The 19967-nt window shown below is 38.1% G+C and overlaps 1 protein-coding gene across 2 annotated transcripts; it reads left to right on the top strand.

Annotated features, from left to right (window-relative positions):
* Positions 1-7843: 7843 nt before the first annotated feature.
* LOC104451056 (zinc finger CCCH domain-containing protein 37) lies at positions 7844-17894 on the top strand. 2 transcript variants are annotated; one of them, XM_039315563.1, is made up of 12 exons: positions 7844-8267; positions 8950-9197; positions 10491-10550; positions 10635-10712; positions 10836-10892; positions 11009-11230; positions 12318-12355; positions 12432-12478; positions 12583-12707; positions 12945-12998; positions 14087-14230; positions 17363-17894. In XM_039315563.1, the coding sequence occupies exons 1-12, from the start codon at positions 7925-7927 to the stop codon at positions 17513-17515; spliced, it is 1569 nt and encodes a 522-aa protein (XP_039171497.1). In that variant the 5' UTR covers positions 7844-7924; the 3' UTR covers positions 17516-17894. The 2 variants fall into 2 exon arrangements, with proteins under 2 accessions (XP_039171497.1, XP_039171498.1); XM_039315564.1 differs by having other exon boundaries at positions 8128-8267; positions 8964-9197.
* The last annotated feature ends 2073 nt before the right edge of the window (positions 17895-19967 follow it).

Genomic DNA, 19967 nt, shown 5'->3' with positions numbered 1-19967 from the left:
TTGCAAGGGGTAAAGCCCCGAGTCCTGATGGTTTCTCTATTGAATTTTTCAAAACCAATTGGGAAACAGTTGGGTCGCTCATCTTAGAAGCAGTTAAGGACTTCTTTTCTTCGGGATATCTTCTAAAGGAGGTAAACAACACTATCCTTGCTTTGATTCCCAAAGTTCCGAATGCTTCTGCTGTCATAGATTATAGGCCTATTGCGTGTTGTAACACCATTTATAAGGTTATTACAAAAATCCTTGCCAATCGAGTGGCTGCTGTGTTAAATGATTTGATTAGCTCGTCCCAAAACACATTTGTTAAAGGTAGAAGAATCAGAGATAACATTCTCCTAGCTCATGAATTATTTTCTAGTTTCCACTTAGAGCCATATCTACCGAAATGTCCCGTCAAAGTCGATTTTCAAAAAGCATACGATACTGTCGATTGGGATTTCTTGGAACTCACGCTTTTGGCTTTCAGGTTTCCTGATTGGATCATCCGCTTGATTATGGTTTGTGTTAGAACGCTTAAATTCTCTATATCTATCAATGGTGAATTACATGGTTTTTTCTCTAGCAGTCGTGGTCTTCGCCAAGGTGATCCCTTGTCGCCCTATCTATTTTATGCTTTTTATGGAGGTGTTCTCAGGTATTTTAAATGCCCAAACTTTGGTGAAGGAGTTTAAATACTTTTGGAGATGCAAGAAAGTGAAGCTCTCTCACCTTTTTTTGCCAATGACGTTTTTCTTTTTTGCCAAGCTAATTGGGTCTTGGCTACTGTACTTAAGAGAAGTTTAGACATTTTCTCATCTTGGAGTGGGCTGAATCCGAACAAAAACAAGAGTGAAGTGTTTCTCTCGGGCGGTCCCATTTCTATTAGAGATAATATTCAGCTTGCATTTGGCTTTCAGGAAGGTACACTTCCGGTTCGTTACCTGGGGGTTCCTATCATCTCTTCTAGACTTGGGAAAGGTGATTGTATTATGCTGATTGATCGTATCACCGCAAGGATTCAATCTTGGACCCATCGGTTTTTATCCTTTGCAGGAAGGCTTCAACTTATAAGGTCAGTGTTGCATTCTATCCAGGCCTTTTGGGCAAGTATTTTTTCTCTGCCTTCTTCTGTCATTGATAGGATTGAACAATTGTTAAGAAAATTTTTGAGGGAGGGCACCTCACTTGGTTGTGGTGGGGCAAAAGTGTCTTGGGATGATATTTGTCGCCCTAAGGAGCAAGGTGGTTTAGGTATTCATAAGCTGAAAGATTGCAATATAGCCTCCTTGCTTAAATATATTTGGTTTCTCTTCACCGATAAAGAATCTCTATGGTGTCATTGGGTTCATTCGTATTTCTTAAAGAAGGACAATTTTTGGAATTCTTCCCAACCCACCGTGTGTTCGTGGACGTGGAAAAAAATACTGCATATTCGAAGATTTTTCAGGTCGTCTTTCTTTTGGCAGCTCGGTCATGGTTACTCAGTTTCTCTATGGCACGACCATTGGCTAACTTGTGGACCATTACATTTGTTTGTACCATCGAATCTTATGGAAAGTTTCAAACTTCCAAGCAATGCAGTGGCGGCCGATCTCTTCTCCCCTGCAAGTTGATCGCTCAGACTCTTCCTCGCAATGTGGGGCATCCCTATTCGCGATTGCTCCACGACCCATGACCGCTTCACTTGGCGCAATGACCCTTCAGGTTCGTCTTCGGTTTCTTCCGCCTGGAATACTATCAGGATTAAAAAGAAACGTGTGCCTTGGGCTTCTTTTATTTGGGATAATGCAATTGCCCCTAGGTTTCAATTTAATATGTGGCTAATCACTAAAAATCGACTACCAACTCAAACCTTACTCATTTCTCATGGAAGAATCGAGTTTACAATGTGCGCATTCTGCAGTTCTGTTCCTGATTCCGTTGACCACTTGTTTTTTGAATGTGAGACCTCTGCAACTCTTGTATATTTTTGGGCTTCCAGGTGTAATCTTCCTTGGAGGAATAGGACGTGGGTGGATAACTTGTCTTGGGCATTAAAATTCCTATCTGGAAAGGATTTCTTTCATAGTATTGCACGTTTTTCTTTCGGGGCCATGTGCCACCTTATTTGGAAGAAGAGGAATTCCATCATTTTTCGGGGTGATTCCTTGGTGATCCCAGCTATGAAAAATCACCTGATCAAGGTTGTGAAGGACAAGGCTCTTACGTTTAAAAATGTTCCGCCTACTCCAAGAAACAAAAGACTCTAGAGAAGCTGGGGCTTCGATCCCTCCGTGTTTGACTCGGCTACTTCTTCCTAACACCCTTTCTGTTTTGCCTTTTTGATTGAGGGTCGGCGGTTTGGTTTGTGGTAGTTTGTAGTGCCGTGGGTTGTTTAGCTTGTTCTTATTTGCCTTTGTATCTTTTGATTCGGCTCCCTCTCACTCTCCCTGTTTTCCCGCAGCTAGAGTGTGAGTTTTTGGTTCCGATTTCTTGTATATTTGTCCTAAGCTTAATATATTCTTACCCTTTACAAAAAAAAAAAAAAAAAAAAAAAACACATGTGTTCTAACTCATGCATCATAATACCCAACGACATGTGACTCATCATTCCCTTAAGTATCCAATACTTAATGGCAAAGTTAAGAACACACCGGTATCAACAAGATTATTAATATCCACTCAATAATCCGTTGACTGGGAACGATTTAAAGATTCAGTCTAACTATAAACCCATCACATATATTCTTGAGGTATCAAGAATAGGTCTAGTTGCAACTGATCTTATGGAATCATTCATAAATATAAAATAATTGGACAAATGAATGAATACGACATTACCATTAATTAAATAATAATAATGAAAGGACAACTAAAATCCATAATATGTAACTATTACATAGTAGCTTTAGGGCATACATCTAACATGTAGTCCCTTGCTTTCTTGCAAATTTTGGTAGCCAAGATTTGGTTTTTTTATAAGGCAAGTGACATTATACCACTGAACGTGAGATGACAACTCATTTTAAGTCATAAAAATTGTGCTTACTTTTGGAAATTGAAATCACTTGGTGGATATGTATACTTTGTTTTTTACTTTTTTAATTGTCAGTAGTATATTGTTATTCAACAGTAATAGCATCCTATTTTGGTGATTGATAAAGCATGCAATCAAAGCACATTGTTGGTAAGTTCAACTAAAGGTTTTAGATGTGTGAATAAAATGTCTCTGTGCGTGTCATTGATCAAGCAAAGGAACATGGTGTCTTTTCCTTTCAGTAACTGTACCTTTCCAATGTGATATTAACTGTAGGTTTTTCTTTTGCTAAAATAAAGGTAGGTTCTTACAATTATGAGAAGAAATTTCAAATACTGTATGTATTATTATGTAATTCATTTTGTTAACTAGTGTGAATTAATAGATATTTTTGCATTAAAGCTTTGTTCGTTTCGCGGAAAATGTAGTGTTTCCAAAAATTGATTTCTAGGATGCCATTTTTCGGAAAAATAATCATATTTTACAATTAAAATTTAAAAATGAATTAGATAATATTTTCCTCCATTTGGTAAGAAAATCTTTTCATGCATGCACTTATTTTTAATAATTTTTATTTTATTTTTGAAACTCAATTTTTCAATTTTTTTCTTCTTTCCTTTTTTTTTTTTGCTTTTCTTCTTTGGCCTTGGCCTTGGCCAGTTGTCATCGGCTGCGTTTGGCAACCACATTGCCAAGGATCTTTAGGGGTCTAAAGGCCTTTAGGCCAAAAATTGGGTGTTTGGGAACCAGCTTTCGAAGTCCCTTATGGGAAAGCAAATACTTGGGAAGGCTAAAAGCCCAAGGAGCCTCGGGCTTTCAAAGCATTCTCGGCATCCGAGGATCACTATTCATTTTTTTTTTTTTTTTTTCCAAATTTGTCCTCACGAATTTTTTGTTTTTCCGGTGCGTGCCCTCGTATGAGCACTTTGTTCATCTTCTCCGGGACGCCGGAGTTGCCGCCAGCCCGCCGGAGGTCGTCAAGGCCCGGAGGTCGCAGGTCCTCGCGGCGACCCAAATCTACGGGTCGCGGAGGTCGCGCGACCTCGCGGTGACCAGATCTCGGTCGCGGCGAGGTCGCGTGACCTCCGCGCGACCTCGGCTGCGCGACCTCGTGCAACCAGATCTGGTCGCCGGAGGTCGAAGCGACCTCACGGCGACCAGATCGGTCGCCGGACTGGTCGCCGCGAGGTCGCGCGACCTCGGCGACGCGCGAGGTCGTGCGACCAGACTCCGCCTCCCGCGACCCGGATCCGGGGTCGCCGGAGGTCCGACGGCGTCGCGCGACCTCGCCGGCCCAAATCCCGGGTCGCCGGAGGTCGCGACGGCGTCGCGCGACCTCGCCGGCCCAGATCCGGGTCGCCGGAGGTCGCCGGAGTCGCCACCGGCCGCCGGATGCCGCCGCCCTTGCTGGTTTTCATTTTTTTATTTTTCCTTTAATAATTTTTTTTTTTTTTTTTTTCACAAAAGTCCTTTGTCCCCCAAACACCATTTTGTTCAAAGGTACTTCACAAAGGGCTTTTAAATTATAATTTACCAAACACAGTTTGCATTTTGGAAAACACATTTAACTCAAAGGTCTTTGCATTTTCCTAAAGACTTTTCCCAAAAGTCTTCCCAAACGCACCCATCAATGGCGATGGCTAAGGACCACGCATTGGCAAGCTCAAGCCTTGCCGAATTCGGTGAGCTAGGTGAGGCTCGAGCCTTGCCCAAGGTCACCAAAGGCTCGTGATGAGTTATGCGAGGCTTAGACCTTTGGTGACCTCGGGCGAGGCTCGAGCCCCGTCCAACCGACCAAATTTGGCGAGGCCCGAGCTCATTGGCCTTGAGTGAGCTTAGCTTTGCCAAATCAAACGAGGCTTGACCTCACTACAATATGGTGAGCTCAAACCTTACCTGCCTATGGCATGACTCAAGGCAGCTTATGGCTAGCTGCCGACCATCATTGTGGCGACGATCGATCAAGGAAGAAGAAAAAGGTAAGAAAAAGATTAAAAACTCAATTAAAAAAAAAAGAGAACCTAAAAATAAAAGAAAAATATGTTCAGTTAAAGAAAGTGAGGCGGAAAAAGCTATGAAAAATGTTTTCCATTTTCTGAAAAGTGAAAAACATTTTCCCTACTTTTGAATATGTTTTTTTGGTTAGCGGAAAATATTTTTTTTAAGTATTTCATTTTCTATTAAATGAATACCAAAAAATCTCAAAAACGTTTTCTTTGAAATTAATTTCCGTAAAACAAATGGAGCCGAGTATGACAATATTCTTACCAACTGAAATGATGATAGATTAGCAATTTATGCATTTGGTACTTTTCTTTAATAATTTCTTCCACAAGGAAAGGAAAGTTGTTATGTTTCGTAATGACTTAGTAATAATAGAATTTTCAAGGAAATCACATGTGTTTATAAAAGCAATTCAGCTTTCTTTATTTGTATCTTTTGAATGCCTTTCGGAGGTGTGATAATTTGACAAAAAGCCTTGAACCCAAGCGCAATTAGTGTGAGGGCCTGTTTAGTAACTATTCTATTTTCAGGAATAATGTCTACTCGAAATAGTTTTTATTTTATTTTATTCCGTGGATAAGTTTTTGAGTATTCGAAGACATTTTGGTAATTGTATAAAATTTCTTTTCATAAAATAGAATTACTTTTGCTACGACACTCAATTTTTTTTTTTTTTTTTTACTTATTTTAATTTTAAATAATTTTATAAGATTTTTCTTTTTTTTTTTCATTCTCTTCTTCTTCATCCTCTAGGTGGTCATTGGCTTCAGTCATGGGTGGCACCTGGCGAAATGAGAGCCGGATACCTCGTTGGCCTTGGGAGCCTTGCTAGCTTGAGCCTCACCCAACCACCAACGAGACTCAACCTTGCCTAGCCTTTGCGAGGCTTTGAAGAGGTAACAATTAGAGGAGGATGAAGAAGAAAAGAAATGGAAAAAAAGAAGAAGAAAATTTATTGATTCTTGAATTGTTTTCGGAAACAACAGAGTAAAATTTTTGTACTTATTGACTTTGTTTCAAATCTATTCCCAAGAACATATCTGTCCATGGGAATAGAAAAATTAATTAGGGGTTGTTTGTTTGTGTTCTTTGTTTCGTTTATGAACACAATTTGTGTTTTTTGTTTCGATGAACAAAAAAAGAACAAAAAACGCATTTGTTTGCATTTTTGTTCCAAATCTTTTTTTTTTTTTGTTTCCGAGAACAAATTTAGAATAGAAACAAGAAACACGAAAAACTTATTTATTGTTTGGAACACTTTCAATAAATAATTTTTCTCTTTCCTATTTTTTTTTTTTTCTTTCTTTTCTTCTTCTTTTTCTTTGGCGGCACTTTGGCCTCGGCTATGGCCGGCGACCGGTCGTCGAGGGTCGGTGACCTCGCTGGAGCATCGCCCCGGCCCCCGATGAGGCTAAATGTCGTTGACCCTCGGCGAGGCTGACCTCGCACCGGCCAGTGAGGCTCGACCTCGCCTTGGTTGGGCGAGCTCGGGCTCACCCAGATTCGACGAGGCCAAGCTCACCCAACCACCGCCAAGCCAACCACGGCGAGCCTCGTCGTGGCTAGGCAAGGCCATTGACCCTCGTTGGTTGATCGCTAGCCATGGCCGAGGCCGACGACCGATCAAAAGGAAGAAAAAAAAAAAAAAAAATCAAATAAAAATATTTAAAAATTAAGAGAAACAAATAAAGAACACAAATTTACCAAACATGTTTCTATTTTATTTATTTATTCCAGGAACAAGTTTACTAAACGCGTTCTTTTGGTCAAAAATTGTTTCCTAGAATAGAAATAGTTTTTTCTATTTCTATTCCCTGAAACAATTTTTAAACATAAACGTTACCAAACACGCCCTTAATATTAACAAACAGATTTCTCTTATTTTTTTGTTATGAGAAACAAAAAATATAAAAATAGTCAAGAATTAGCCGGTTACTGAACATGCCATAAATCTAGGTTCCTCCTTATTTTCACGAACAAAATGGCTACTTCACGGTGCTTCTCTCTCTCTACCCAAGATCTTGATAGAATGCTATCAATCTTGCTCAGCGCTTATTATTGTATAAGAATCTATATCCTAACACTTAAAAATTTATCTTTCCTCAACAACTTCCACACAACCGCAAAATGAAACACCAAAGATCATCTTTTCTCAAAGTTGGATTTACATTCTTTGAAAAGAAAAAGAACAGAGGTACTTTTAGGCTTAGATAGGGAGAATGGGCTTTATTGTCCAACTCTTGGAGGTGGAACAGATTATGGAAGAGGGGGGAGAAAATCAAAGCAAAATTACACGTACATGCAATCCCAACAGCTCGAGTGTTAAATCTGACTGTACTGATTTAATGAAATAATTGATTATATACTTTGTAGCTAGAGGTTTATTTATTTTTTGATGTGGTGTAGCTGGAGGTTTACAACTCATATAATGCTAGCGTTCTTAAAAAACTTATCGAATATCCATCTTTTTGTTATTTGAACTTTTTGTCAGTAAGGCATTTTCCCTTTTTATTTAATTGTATTTGTTTTTCTCAAGGCATCATATTGGTTCTATCAATATATTCAATCAAATTCTAAAATATCTTGTTTGTAATATTTTATTATGTTAATTAACTTGTTTTTCTTTATTTTCACTCTGAGAGATGTCACTGGGCTTGTATCCCTAATTAGTAATCTGCATTGTATTTGACCAAAAATCTCGGCAAAGAATTCAGAAACCATGACGTTACTCAACCGCAGGATTAAAGGCTGTAATTTTTTTAAGGACAGCGTGCAGTTGGGGAGAGAGTCGGAATTAACTATCCCAACAAAATCTAAAATAAGAAAGTAGTGTCTGATGCTTAGAAAAAAAAATGAAAAGAAGCCGAATTCGATCAGATGAACCGCCGCTGCGAAGAAGCATTCCTCCCGTAGCCGTAGCCGTCGATGGCCAATCATCAGCTGTACGGGACGGCACCGCCTCCCGGGGCGGCGGCCAAATTCAATCTGGCAGGCCTCTCCACCTCACCCTCGACAAACCTTCTTCTCCGCAAGCGCATGGAAATGGGTTCGGACCCCGACGCGTCCTTCCTTGCATCATCCGCATTTGGAGGACGCTCTCGGTCCCAGAGCAGTGCCGATGCCCTCCCTTATTCTCCCGCGGACGTCGTCGGTTACTCTTCCTACGCCGGCGGCTTGGGTGCACGCTCCTCCTGGTCTCACTCTCACCTTCACCTTCACCCCGATGATGTGAGCCCGCTCCTTTCCGGCACCAAGCGCCCCTCTCAAGGTGAGGTTGCCCTAATTGCTAATTCCTTCATTCTTCCGTTCATGCTTTGTGCTTCTCTAGACTGGTAGTCTTCTCCAGGTTATGACTTTGATCCAACCTGCATTGGGGTCTTTCGCGGACTCGTTGCCATTGCCAACTGAAATGTAAAACCCACACCATAATTGCTATTGCTTCTTCCATATTTCGCCTTCTTCGCAGGCTGGATGAATAAGCAACGTCTTTACTAGCTTAGGGAGGCCTCGATGACTTCCAACTGTTTAAACACACTGATTCTGGCAAAGTTATGTGGTTAAAATTCACCCAGCTTTATAAACGCATCCACTTTATCTACCCCGTGTATGCTTCATACTTCTCCTACTCATGGTTCAGAGCTCAGTCAAACTGATTTGTCTTTTGTATTTGGAAGTCGGTTTGTTACAGCTTGAGGAAGTTAGTTCTACTTAAGATATCCGATACTAGTGCATTTCTCTTTCAGGAAGTTGGCAGCTTAGTGCATGCCACTCCTTCTATGGACAATAGAGCATCTTATACAAGCATGCTTTTGCTACCCAGCTGTTATTCTCACTGTCATATCTATACAGGAAGATATATGATATAATTTATTAAAACTATTCTATAATTATCGAACAACATATATATATTCTTCGCTTTCATGTATATACTTATCTATTATTTATCATAGCGCTCTACCATCAGAATGTTTTGGATGCCCAAAGAGAGATTGGGCAAAGTGAAGCGTGGTATTCCACCAACTTGTTATCCAAGCGCCCTAGATTGGAGAGTGCAAGCAATTTGCCTATTTATCCACAGAGGCCAGGAGAGAAGGATTGTGCTCATTATATGCTTACCAGAACTTGTAAATTTGGACTTAACTGCAAGTTTGACCATCCTATTTGGGTTCCTGAGGGTGGAATCCCAGATTGGAAAGAGGTGATGATTTACTACCATCTTTAATGTCTCTAGTCACGGTATCATTCATGAAATTAGTAATGTGGTTGAGTAGTCTGCAGCTTCCTATTCATTCTCATGGATTTGTGCTTTAGTCTGTTGGGCAGATCAAACCAATGGTATAGTCTCAGCAGGACCATGCTTTTGCTGGTATAGGTTGTAAAAGTTTCCAGTAGAAGTTTTTCTAAATCTTGGTTTATGAAAATGACATTTCATCTTAGAATCGTACTATGTTATGGTCCATCTTATACTCGTGTGGTATGGCAAGTTGAATCTTTGATTGACATTTCTCTGCAATCCTATATTACCTGCTCTTTATGCCGCTTTATCAGTTTTTCCTTGTGGATGATCTTGCTCTTTTGTCTTTCACCGGTCCTCTTTACTTATTGTCGAATTTTGAGTAGACTATGCAACGTCTTTCTTTGTTGACTCAATAATAGTCACATTGCATCTTTCTGAATGAGTAATTTTTGAGCTTCTTCTAAGGGTAGGATCAAGTTCTTGTTGCATCTTAATGTCACTTTTTTTAGGTCACTTTTTTTATTTATTCGACACGATTCTTATGATTGCACCATCAGTGAGATGGTTTGAAGCAATGCCAGTGGTTAAAGCAAGATCGTTTTGAGTATTGTACTTGTGGCAATTGATCTTTATTGAATGCAGCTCCTGGATTATAAGGTGTCGGCCTGGATCAGTATTAGTGGTCCCCAGCTCTTCTTAGAGGAGCCTTTATGCTATTACTTACACTACCTGAACGGATCTAAGATATTTCCATCTTTCAACCCAACCACTTATGAATATATACAGATCGCTCATTTTCCATCTGCTGTTTTTGGCTAAGTTGGCTCCTTTCTTAATGAAAAAGTCAGTGAATTTCCATCTTGATTCTTCTTCTTTTTTGCTTGATTGATTGAAAAGTGGCAATCCACAAACCAGCACTATATGTTTCACTCCTTCAAATAAAGTTCCAATTTCTAATTGTGGAGTCCTTTTTTTTTTTTTTTAAATGTTTGACGCTTATATAGTTTCTTATGCTCTTCAAGTAATCCGGACTAGTTTTCATTAAGTGCTACTCACATCTGCAAATCAGATGGCCCTTTCCCAATAGCATATTAGATAAAAAAAAAAATTGTCAGCTTTTGTGTGACACGTGGAAAATCATTATCGTATGGATGAATCAGAGTACATGTGCACTATACGCAGTTATCATCTGTGTTCATTTATCAGTACGATTAGGGTGGATGGTCTCAAACTTTTAATGTGAATCTTGTTTAGGCACCACTTGTGACAACAGTTGAATCCCTTCCACAGAGAGCAGGAGAGCCAGATTGTCCTGTAAGTTGTATCCTAACCTAGATTCTAGGGTCGTTTAACTCCATTTTTGCAACTATGATAACTACTTCATTTTGATTGTTGCAGTTCTTCCTCAAAACCCAAACATGTAAATTTGGTTTGAGGTGCAAGTTTAATCATCCACGAGATAAAATTATTCCTTCGGTAGGTGATGATTGTATAAGGTTGGCAAAATATGTTTATGGTTACATGGGTGTGTGCATGTTTACTCTTGGCAACTTAAGCTTTTATTTTAAAGCTGTCAATAAAGAAACTAAATGTTCTCAGGGTACTTTAGATGATACTTTGAACTTACCAGAAAGACTGACTGAGCCTCCATGTGCGGTATGATCTCTCTCTATTTCTCTTGCTCGCCTGTACATGTTCAGTCTTTTTGTAACTGCTGTAATTTACTTTTATTCACTGATTGGTCCTTCTGCAACGTGCAAAACTTTGTATAGTTTTACCTGAAGACTGGGAACTGTAAGTTTGGAGCAACCTGCAAATTTCACCACCCAAAGGATATTAAGGTGGCACAGGTACTACAAGATACCGATGCTGGAGAGTTGAGGGACTCATTAGCAGAGAATGACAGAATGGTCAGAGAAGTGAAGCTTGTCAAGCCTCTCATCTCTCTTTCTCCTGCTTCATCACATAATACTAAGGGACTTCCTATAAGACCGGTAATGTTAAGGTTCCATGTCCTTTTCTAATTTATCATCATCAGAATGCTGGCGAGCTGTAAGATTCTTTTATCTTTAAGGATGAATAGATGTTGAAGATTGGGGTGTCAATGGGTTAGTTCGGATGAACCATCCCAGATAGTTCAGCCTGAACCATTATGAGGAAACGAGTTGGGTTGGTTCTGTTCAGTTGGGATTTCTGACTTCCAACTTTTTAAAGTGATTCTCAAGTAATCTGCTGGAAGCCTGGGATAAAAACTCAAAAGAAATAAAATAAACATTGGAACAGCTGTTGAACATTGAGCAGAACAATCAGCTTTAGTTTTTGATGAGACAATGAGGTGAGACATTGAGCAGAACATTGAGCAGAACCATCACCAGATATGTCATCGGCTACCTTTGATCTCATTGGCAGCATCCACTTGTGTGCTCTCTCTCTCTCTCTCTCTCTCTCTCTCTCTCTCTCAAGCACGTATGCACTCGCCTTGGTCAGATCTCTCTTTCATTGCTGATGGTGATCTCTTCTTCAAAGTCTTTCTGTTGGTGGTCAGTGCTTCGCCAATCCCCATGCATTGGTGTACTATCACTCCCCATTATTGTGGCAACTATCACTGATGGTGGCAGCAATAGAGTCACTATTTCGTCTGTGTTATCCTTTCTGGTTTACTTTTTCCAATAGATGGGTACTGGGTCAGATGGGGTTTTAAACGAAAACCGGCACCTACCCATTTATTCTGCTTGTTCACTGATCCAACTCCTAACTAAGCAAAAAAATCGACCAACCTGAACTCATTCTGGGTCACTCAATTTCTTTTTGAGCCCTAACATAGAGACACAATCAAGTGTATAATTTGTAGTGCGTCTACTCTCTGGGTCAAAATATCCTTAAACCAACTTTCTGCCATTTCTGTTGAGATGTACAGGCCTTCTTTCCTGAGCGTCTTCCAAGGATTATCACTTTGTATGTACTACTGCCGACTGTTGGAAATTGTCTCTTGATTATAACTGTTGGTTGTGTTGATTTTGTTTCATACTTATTGATAACTCATTTTGCCTAAGGTTGGTTTCCATCCTTTTCTTTTAATAGGGTGAAGTGGACTGTCCTTTCTACCTTAAAACTGGCAGGTCACTACACTACTTTCTTGCTCCAGGGATGAGAAGCGTTTCTTTAATTCTGACTAATATTCTTGTTTTCAAATAGCTGCAAATATGGTGCCACTTGCCGCTACAACCATCCTGAGAGAAATGGTACATTTGTTAGTTGTTACATGTGGTACAAGTTCAAGTGAATCAATTGAAATATTTGTTGTCCGAAGTGAGTTATTAGTTTTAAAGCTGATGTGTTTGTGCAGCTATTGATCTCCATGTTGGCATTGTTCCAATTGTTGGGGCTTCACCAGCCAGAAACCCAAATTTTGCTGCTGGCTCAGCAGCCTCTATCTATCAAGCTGTCGATCCCATATTGTCACAATTGATGGTAAGTGAGAGATTCATTTTCTTTTGAGGGATCTTTTTTCAGTCCAGCCGATCAGCCACTCCTATGTGCATAAAGGTTCTTTGAAGCCCGAATCTTACATCAGTGCTTCAGTGCCTTTATTATTAAATTAGCTGTGGTGGATGTTTATGCTTTTTATGTCATTTTCTTTCACCATGTGTCAGTTTATTATGTTCTTTTAGCCTTGCCATTTATGAAATGTTTTATCCCCTATTGCAGCTGGGAGCTGGTCCAACTATATATCCTCAGCGTCCTGGGCAGATTGAATGTGATGTGAGTTTACATTGGACAAATACATATGTAGACAATTTTGTCTTTTAGTTATCAAAAAGTGTGGCAGAATGGTTTTTAATGCTAACTCATCTTAGGGATCAGTATATTTGATCAGACTTACTTTTGCCTTCCTATGTTCCTGCATCACTGTCTTTGTTATAACCCCATGCCTTATCTATGTTCATTTTAAGTGGACACAATTGTCAGCAATCTGTCAATATTTTCTGATTCTGGAGGAACAACGGCATTTGTTATTTAGGAATCTTTCTGCTTCTCTGCTAGCTTTTGTTGAACTTTCCTTTTGCGGTAAGGTGAACTGTTTCTCCCTTGTTTGGATAAGAATTGTTTCTCATTCAAGATCCTGGAAAAATGACTTCAATTTCATTTTTTTTAAAGGTGCAATGAGGAGCGAAGGTTTGTATCATTGACTTAGCATTATTAACGATAGCAAACACTAGGAGGGGTAAAAGAAACCAATAAAGATGAGCTATTCATAGAAGTTATATACTATTAAGTTTCGTACATGATGTAACCTGCTTGCCACATAATGGCCGTAGACCTTCTAAAAAAGATGCGTGTAGAAATCATAACAGATCTTCTCCAGAGAGGCCGCAATTACCACTAGCAAACATATTAATGACAAGGAATGCATTTTGGCCATGCTACTAAAATTTTGACTCGCTCTGCAATTTTGACCAAGCTTGGTTGAGGAAAAGTTAGGGTGTGTGAAAGAAAAAATGGCGGGGTATATTATTTTTCATTTTTTAGGCCTTAATGAGAAATAATAAATAAAAGGAAGAAAGGAAGGCCAATTAGTTTTGACAAAAGGTCCACACCCAACTTCCATAGCCTTTGGTGCACTATCCCAATCATGATTTTCCTACCCCCATATGGAAAGCTCCTTGCATATGTGACTACTTTTTGGTGGTTGATGAACATGTGCTGCAATATTGGGTGGATTTTGGTTAAAAGATTTTGTAATTGAACCTATATGCTTGTAAGTGTTTCATGCAATATGAGATAGTCAAAATGCATGCTCCTGTACTAAATATAAATGGTAGTATGAGTTTCCCTTTCATATCTTGCAGTATTATATGAAGACGGGTGTATGTAAGTTTGGAGAACGATGCAAATTCCATCACCCTATTGATCGGTCAGCTCCTACACAGGCAATGGCAAATCAAAGTCAACAGACTGTTGAGCTTACACTCGCAGGATTACCCAGAAGAAAGGTATGCATAGAATGTATCATCTGAATTTGCTTTTAATATATGTCAACTAAAGAAAGAAGCTAATTTATGTGCTTCTCTCGCTGGTACATATTTTTGTGGAATATAGTCTTTGTAGTGAATGCTTCAGATTGAGCCAGTAAAATTCGTAGTTGCGGTAGCTCTCCTAATCTGATTACTTAACCCGTAAAGTTGAAAAGGTTGCACCTCCACTAGCTTTTTAGTTGCGTATAGGCCCTGGTTCCCAAAATAGATTCTTTTTGCATCAGACCTTTGTGTTCAATCTCACATATTACAACTGGTGTTGCAGTAGGACAAAATTTGAATTTATCTACTCTACCTTTTTTTCTGTCAAAAGGCTGCATGAAAAGGTGGGCTTTTTTTCTGTGGCTCGTGATTTTACATTCATTACCCGAAGAAAGGTACTTTTTCTTTGATGTCTTAGTTGCACTACTACTTTGTGAAGACAAAATTAGGACATGTGCCAGATCTTCCTCGTTTACTGGACCTTGCCCTTTAGTTTTAGGAATTCTCACACCCGAGGAATTATATTACAATGATTGCATTCTTTCAGATAGCCATCTTTGGATGATTTGTTTGTAGTTTATCGTGTTGCACCCTCTTGCGTGACCTTCTTAGGTTCACTTATAAGTCACTTGTAGATTTGAGAATTAGAGATAGGATTGGAGAGAAAAACTGTGTATGTTATGGAGACAACACACATGTATTTATACCATATTTACATCTTACAGAATAGAAACCCAAAATTACAACACATTACAAACTCAGTATACACATCTACTATGATAATATTTCCCATTCCTAAGAGTACCAGCCCAGTTCCTGGTTCTAATTTATTGGAACCGGTGTGTACTAGTCCGGTTCTCAGTTCCATGGCAGAACAGCCCACCCGCCCACTCGGACTGGACCGGACTGGTATTATAATAATATATTAATTGTTAACAATATATAATTATATTAATTTTTAATATTAAAAAATGAAAATTCTAAATCCCTAAATCTGAAATTCTCTCATTCTTGGACCTTTTGAAGAGGAAGACCCCACCTGGCTCTGCTCGGTTTTTGCCAAAAACTCAGCCATAGTTTTGTTTATCTGAAAATTTTGATTACAATTGAGGTTGTTTTGATCATATGATTTTGTATTATTCCTGACTTTGATAATCTGAGAAGAATCATGCTTTAATTCTGCATACAAATACCTTGGTTGAAATGCACTTGACATATTTGATAAAATGACCGAATGACAGCTCAGCGCACATTCGTAGAAGAAAACGAATTCAATATTTACTTTATTCAATGCTTAACCTCATGCGATTTGATCATTGCGCTTTTAGGCATTTGTATTTCTTTTTCCATCTTGATTTAAGAATCGTGTTATGGTGGAGACTATAGTTGCAATTATAAATATACTTGGTGAGACCAGTTCCATGGATCCACTCAGGATTCGGATTGCAGGTCTATGGAATCAAGAGGTGGCTCCTGGTTCCAATTTTTCAGAACCGGTCCTTAGTGGGCAGTTCTCGGTTCTAGGGTGGGAACTGGCCACCTGGACCATGCTCAACCCTATTCCTAACACTCCTCCTCAAGCTGGAGCATAAATATCATGTATGCCCCGCTTGCTACATATATACTTAATTTAAGGACTGCTGAAAGCCTTAGTGAATACATCGGTTAACTGATCATTAGTTCTTACAAATGCATTCCTGATTTCCTAAGACTAGTTTTTCTCAAACAAAGTGACAATCAACCTCTATGTGTTTCATCATCTCATGAAAAGCTAGATTGAAGCGATATCTGCTTGAAGATCACACAACAATGTCATCAGTGCAACTTTCATACCCAATTCCTCCAGCAAAATTTTCAACCGGATCAACTCACAAGTGGTTATGGCCATAGCTCTAGATACAGCTTCTGTGCTAGAGTAATCCACAACATTCTTTAATGGTGTCAATAATGTGCAAATGCTGAGATTGAAGAGTGAGATTTTGAGATTGGAGATGGGTTTTCTATTTTTCGTGTCAAATTGAGAGATTTCTCTGAAACATCCAACCATCCGCTCTACTATGAGGACACCAACAAAGCCTTTTTCCCCCTTTTGCTCAATAACATGCTCTCACTTGATTTCAAAATTCTGAAAATGACAATTTGTTGTTTTCAAAAAAGTACCAGTTTCAACTTTAAATTTAGACAAAAGTTCTCCACTTTTGTGTGCTGAAAAGAAAATTGTTGAAAATGCTATTAAATGAGTTTCCCATGTTCTCCAATGGAGACTGAGAATGGAAAGTGGAGAATTTTCTTAAAACAAACAGTACCTTTCCTTTTTGGTGTCACCGAAGTGGCTGTGTGCCGCCTGTCACTCTGGTTGAGTCTTGCCTTGTATCTTGATTTTTGAACTGCAAATCCCTCTCTTTCATGTTGAAGGGCCTTCCTGCATTGTACCCTTTGGTTCTTGGTGTTGCATCCTTTGGCTTGGTAATTACATTTATAATGTGAAAAGCTTTCAAAATCCTTCTCTCCTAATACACGCCAATGGAATTTGTGGGGAATGTCCTTCCTTTCAACCTATTTCACATTGTTCCTTTGAGGTATTTATCTGGAACACTTGAGTTTTTCCATAAACTAAATTAAACTCTTTCTACATGCAAGAAAGTTCTGGTTCTTTAGTTTTTTCTGCCGCCATATTGTCATTACTTGCTCTTATTTTAATGCCTTTTTTGTTTATGATGTGGTTGGATTATTAACTTCTAAACTAAGAAGGTCCTTTTAGAGTCCTAAGTCTCATCATGGATTCTTTCCCAAATCTAGCCCTATAATATGGATGTGAACTTAATTTTGTGAGTGGAAGTATATGTGCTTTTGTCCATGTGTTTATGCATGATAGATGTGTGCCAAATGCATGCAGCTCTAATGCCTTAATATGTATGCATTGTAAGGACATCATTGCTGATGTTGGCCGTGTACAGACACCTTATATGCTGGTTATTTACTGTTGGAGTCAACAAGTGCATCAAATGATACGAGGGGTTCTGGCTTTCCTTCATTTAAAATCACATAACTTATGTAGCTATGAAAACATTATATGGTTCTATGGCTAAAATGCATTTCATTTGACAGGATGCTATTGTGTGCCCATATTATCTGAAGACTGGGACATGCAAGTATGGAGCTACTTGTAAGTTTGACCATCCACCTCCTGGTGAGCTCATAGCTATGGCGGCAACACAAGGACAATCTGCTTCCGAGGGAGAGGAAGCAAAAGAGAAGTGAAATCTGGTGCAGAGCAACTGCTGATGTGATGAGGTCCCATCCCACTCATGGATATCATCAGAGGGACCAGATACGTGCTGTTGTGCATCTCCCTTTAACTTTCATGAGCTTTCTAGAGCAAGGCTAATTTGTGTATCAAATGTGTATGGTTTAGCAGTAAACATGCAAATTGCTCCTTATTGGTTTCTCATAGGTTGAGCTCTTTTACAACAAATTATCAGAATTTTTATCATCTATAGACAGCTGGAGATTTCAAGTGAAAGATGATCTCGGCTTTTTGGTGAAAGGCTAGCGATCTTGTACTCTCTATTTTGACAAGGAATACCTTCCCGTGTTGACCATCGTATCAGGTATGTTATATTACTTGCTGTTGATGTCATACATTCACATTAGTCATTAGTCGTGCACTAGAATCTAACCGATGTAGATACACGGGACTGGTTGTTATATATATATATATATATCTTTTGTCTAAATTTTTTTTTGAAATGTAGGAAAATGACTCACGAAGTATTCAGTATGTTATAAATTTCATGTTGACTTAGCTAGTAGAATAGATAGGAAAAAAATTTGGTCGTATAAAGAAACGGATATTAGTCAAACTTGTTCGAAGAAAACCACATATCGTTACATATATTTTGACTCTCGTGATGAAAAATTAGTAATAAAAACTAAAAATTTAGATCCTAAAAAGAATCAATTACAACAACCCCCACCCCCCTTTGGTTGGCCATGTTGCAACTTTACCATCCAATCCAAATTCAAAAGCTACATATCGCCGGATGGAGAAACGGAGGCTTAAAGCACGTCCCTAAACAATTACAAAATTAAGTAAATGAGGAAAATGACGTATAAAGCATTCATCATCTCAAAAAATTAAAAAAAATAAATAAATAAATAAAGAAAAAAGTGATTCGAGTACATCTCTAGCTCAAACCAATTCTTTTTCTTATTAACTAAAAGAAAAATCGAAATAAATTAAAATAACAGAAAATGTGATTGAAACGTCGGCAATATATAAAATAACATATTATACCTGTGTAGATATTTTTATATTCAAGAATGTTAAGATTAATAAGTTATATTCGATCTTATAAATAAGAAATCAAATTTTGGAATAAGTAACTTAACACTTCTAATTTACTTATATTAACCAGTAATTATGCAAACTAAATTAAGATATTTGAGTATTGAGGATTGACTAAACAAGGGACAAATTCTGTATTAGGTCATCATTTGAGGAGAGAAACATTAATGAGCTCATTTTTCTCCAAATTTAATATGTGCTTTCATTTTTATTCTCAATAAAGATAACATTAAGTACTATAACATCTATCTACTAACTTATTGATATTGGTAATCAAACATGGTCAAATATAAAAAGGAAAAGGTTGAATAACAAGCTCGTCGCGTTATGGTTAGCAGATTCTTTTTATTAACAAATTGGTTTTTAATTATTTAACAAAAATTTTACAATTTCAAAATTTGCTAATAACGAAATCGATCTTTCAATTAAAGTTATAACTTTTAATCTTTACGTATGGAAAGAACGTTTATGTTACAGATTAGGTGTTACATGTATACTGTATACTGTATAGGCAACGGCGTCTGAGGTTTTTATTTTTTATTTTTTTCTTCTCCTCAGTCCAATATGTCAAACAATAAGCATTTTGCAAATAAGCAAATAATTGACCAAACTTACTTTTAGAATTTTTATTCGATGTTTGAATTTTAAGATTAAATTTTTAGTCTTTACCAAAAAAAAAAAGATTAAATTTTTAGTAGTGAAGGTTTTGGTCAACGATGTAAAATAATTATTGACAAGCAAACAAAATTAAAATAAAATAAAATAATAATAATAATAATAATAATAACAAAGGAAAGGATGAGACCGATACGTGACCAAGCAAAAGAGTACATAAAAAACTAAATATTGGCACCCATGGCCGCATTAATTTACCTATTTCAAAAATCAAAATTACAGAAAAAGAGAAGTAACGAAAAATTCTCGTTTTGGCCTCATCACAATATGATTATTCCCCATTCAATCGATTTTACATGTATAAAATTTTTAGTTTTTAACATAATTAATTTTGTGATACTACCCTATACTCCTACAACGCAGCAGCTCTAGGAAGAAGGTCGGGTCTTGTCGATACTACTCCATACTCCTATACTAAAAAATTTGCTTACTCAAAGTCACTATTATATTATGGATCAACAACTATGTCCATCGACATGTCATCGCTGTCAAAATCAAGGAGACCATTGAAACCCATAAGTGGTCCAGGCAACAAATCAATGAGGAATCTGCCCTAATATCCTCTGTCAATCCACACAATTGAATTACATTTTGTATAAACTACTATCGATTCAGGTACTGGCATGTCTTGATATTCACGATCAAAATATATAGGAACTCCAAACTACTGTGGAGGATATTCCATCATAC

Source organism: Eucalyptus grandis, chromosome 6 (genome assembly GCF_016545825.1).
Source record: "Eucalyptus grandis isolate ANBG69807.140 chromosome 6, ASM1654582v1, whole genome shotgun sequence".
Classification (NCBI taxonomy): domain Eukaryota; kingdom Viridiplantae; phylum Streptophyta; class Magnoliopsida; order Myrtales; family Myrtaceae; genus Eucalyptus; species Eucalyptus grandis.
Note: the sequence above shows the minus strand (reverse complement) of the source record. Positions and strands in the feature narration are given on the sequence as shown.

Excerpts from the sequence above, each read along its gene's own strand:
- LOC104451056 (XM_039315563.1), top strand. The coding sequence starts at position 7,925 with ATGGCCAATCATCAGCTGTACGGGACGGCACCGCCTCCCGGGGCGGCG. Across the intron at positions 11,231-12,317 it reads AGGGACTTCCTATAAGACCG|GGTGAAGTGGACTGTCCTTT; the intron begins GTAATGTTAAGG and ends TTCTTTTAATAG. Across the intron at positions 14,231-17,362 it reads CAGGATTACCCAGAAGAAAG|GATGCTATTGTGTGCCCATA; the intron begins GTATGCATAGAA and ends TTCATTTGACAG.